This window comes from Cebus imitator, unplaced genomic scaffold (genome assembly GCF_001604975.1).
Source record: "Cebus imitator isolate Cc_AM_T3 unplaced genomic scaffold, Cebus_imitator-1.0 Scaffold629, whole genome shotgun sequence".
In the NCBI taxonomy this organism is placed as follows: Eukaryota; Metazoa; Chordata; class Mammalia; order Primates; family Cebidae; genus Cebus; species Cebus imitator.
Window position 1 is genome coordinate 747,727 of NW_016107944.1, and position 2,703 is coordinate 750,429.

A 2,703-nucleotide genomic window follows, 5' to 3' on the forward strand; every position below is an offset into this window, starting at 1 on the left:
GTGGTCCCAGCCACCTAGGAGGCTGAGGTGGGAGGATCACTTGAGCCCAGGAGTTTGAGGTTGCAGTGAACTATGATGGAACCACTGTACTCCAGCCTGGACAACAGAGCAAGACCCTGCCTCGAAAAAAGAAAAAAAAAAAATAGCCGGGCGCAGTGGCTCAAGCCTGTAATCCCAGCACTTTGGGAGGCCAAGGCGGGCGGACCACGAGGTCAAGAGGTCAAGAGATCGAGACCATCCTGACCAACGTGGTGAAACCCTGTCTCTATTAAAATACAAAAATCAGCCAGGCGTGGTGATGCGTGCCTATAGTCCCAGCTACTCAGGAGGCTGAGGCAGGAGAATTGCTTGAACCCAGGAAGCAGAGGTTGCAGTGAGCTGAGATTGCACCACTGCACTTCAGCCTGGTGCCTGGCAACAGAGCAAGACTCTGTCTCAAAAAAAATTAAAAATTAAAAAATAAAATAATAAAGAATGGACAAATAATAAAAGTTTGTTGCTTAAAGTGCAAAGCTCGCACTCATTCAGAAAAAGCTCAGCGAATCCAACATGAGTTTTTTTTTTTTTGAGACAGAGTCTCAATCTGTCATCTAGGCTGGAGTGCAGTGACACGATCTCAGCTCACTGCAATTTCCCACCTCCTGGGTTCAAGCGATTTTTCTGCCTCAGCCTCCTGAGTAGCTGGGACTACAGGCACATGCACCATGCCCAGCTAATTCTTGTATTATTATTTTTTTTTTTTAGTAGAGACGGAGTTTCACCATGTTGGCCAGGATGGTCTCGATCTCTTGACCTCGTGATCCACCCACCTCAGCCTCCCAAGTGCTGGGATTACAGGTGTGAACCACTGTGCCCGGCCAACATGACTTCTGCAATTCTGGACAATGGAGGTGTCCTGCACCCAGTGCTGTGCTGATCCGCAGGTCCGCCCTGAGAGAGGACCAACACCTGCCTCCCTGTGCAATGCTGGCTCCGAGCCCACCCAGAGCACCTGGGAGCATGTGAGCTCCTACAGAGCCTGTCTCTGTGGTCATGATGCTCACCTCACAGCTCAGGCTCCGGACACAGGCCTGGCGGACAATGCTGAAGAGCTGGGGGTGGCTGGGGTGCTGGTGGCTGACGTATTTAATGGAGGTCTCTTTATCGTGGCTGATATACCCCGGGTGCCCTGCAGCAAGTGACCGGCAGCCCTGTCCACGAAAAGAAAAAGAATATGTGTTAGTTGGGAAGCAGGGCAGCCAACTCCCTTAGGCTTACGCAGATCCAAGCTCAAACAACTCAAGCTATTTTTGTACAAAAATAATTGGCCTCTAGATTTATACTTACCTGAAGATTTAAATGTATCCTAAAGAAGAAAACAGAACACAGAGATCACAGAGATTGCCAGAGGTTGTTCCTAACAGGTATTTGCTGAGCGCGTAATGAAGCAGGCAACATGAAAAGGGCCCTGCACACTCCATCTCATTCAATCCCAGGTGCCACCCTCTGAGATAATGTCAGTGAGAAGCCCCATTCTACAGAAGACAAAACTGAGGCTGAGGTGGGAAGTAGCTGGCCTGAGGGTGACGGGCTCCGTGATGGTAACATTACCCACTTTCTGGGTGATGTTACCCAGCCTCTGTCCTTGGTCCTGAACTAACATCTGGAAGTGGCCTCAGCCACAGGTGAGAGACCCAATAAACAGTGTGGGTACCAAGCCCCAGAATGTTGCTGTGGCAGCTCAGACCAGCTGCTGCCCCGCTGTAGCCGCAGCCACTCCCGTGCTGAGGCTGTGTGCCCTGGAGCTACCCCTACCCCAAGGCTGCACAGCTGGGCACCAGGCAAGCCCCTCCCCACAATGTCACAGGATTGATTCCTCCAAGGGCAACCCTAACACCAGCTCGAGGATGCCCCAGCGGCCTGGCGGCGCCTTCCTTCCCAGGTCTGAGGTGCTCCCCACGCCCCATTCCTCAAAGGTGTTTCCTGCAATGGATGCAGCTTTCAAACATCCTCTGCTTCTGCAGAGGAATCAAAAGAACAAGCTCTCAGCCGGGCGCGGTGGCTCACGCCTGTCATCCCAGCACTTTCGGAGGCCGAGGTGGGTGGATCACGAGGTCAAGAGATCGAGTTTATTCTGGCCAACATGGTGAAACCCCGTCTCTACTAAAAATACAAAAATCAGCTGAGTGTGGTGGCGCATGTCTGTAGTCCCAGCTGCTCGGGAGGCTGAGGCAGAAGAATTGCTTCAACCTGGGAGGCAGAGTTTGCAGTGAGCCGAGATCGCACCACTGAGCTCCAGCCTGGTGACAGAGCATGACTCTGTCAAAAAAAACAGGCTTGAGTCCTTGTCTGCACTGCAGTGGCAGGTCCAGCACCCAGCCCTGATGTCAGGCCCTGACCCCGGTCCTCTACACAAACAAGGGGCCCAATGGGGAAAACTCACTCATTCCTGAGAGCTCCAAAGCCAGTAGTGACCCACTGAGAACACAGGGTGAGGGTCCTGGGAGCAGGGGGCTTTGGGGACCCATATCGAGAACAGGCTGGAGTGTGTGAACACAAACAGGAAGGCTACAGCAGGGAGGCAGAGTGGGTTAAAAAAGCTAAAGTCGGCCGGGTGTGGTGGCGAACACCCGTAATCCCAGCATTTGGGGAGGCCGAGGCAGGTGGATCACCTGAGGTCAGGAGTTCAAAACCAGCCTCACCAACATGGTGAAACCCCATCTA

The 2,703-nt window shown here is 52.8% G+C and overlaps 1 protein-coding gene across 6 annotated transcripts in view; it reads right to left on the minus strand.

Annotated features, from left to right (window-relative positions):
* The window catches only part of FLCN (folliculin), a 28,718-nt gene that overhangs the window by 16,261 nt on the left and 9,754 nt on the right, over nt 1-2,703 (minus strand). For all 6 annotated transcript variants that reach the window (XM_017517364.2, XM_017517363.2, XM_017517365.2 and 3 more), the window contains one exon: nt 1,044-1,190. In XM_017517364.2, coding sequence (XP_017372853.1) covers nt 1,044-1,190 — 147 coding nt within the window. The remainder of the gene's footprint in view (nt 1-1,043; nt 1,191-2,703) is intronic.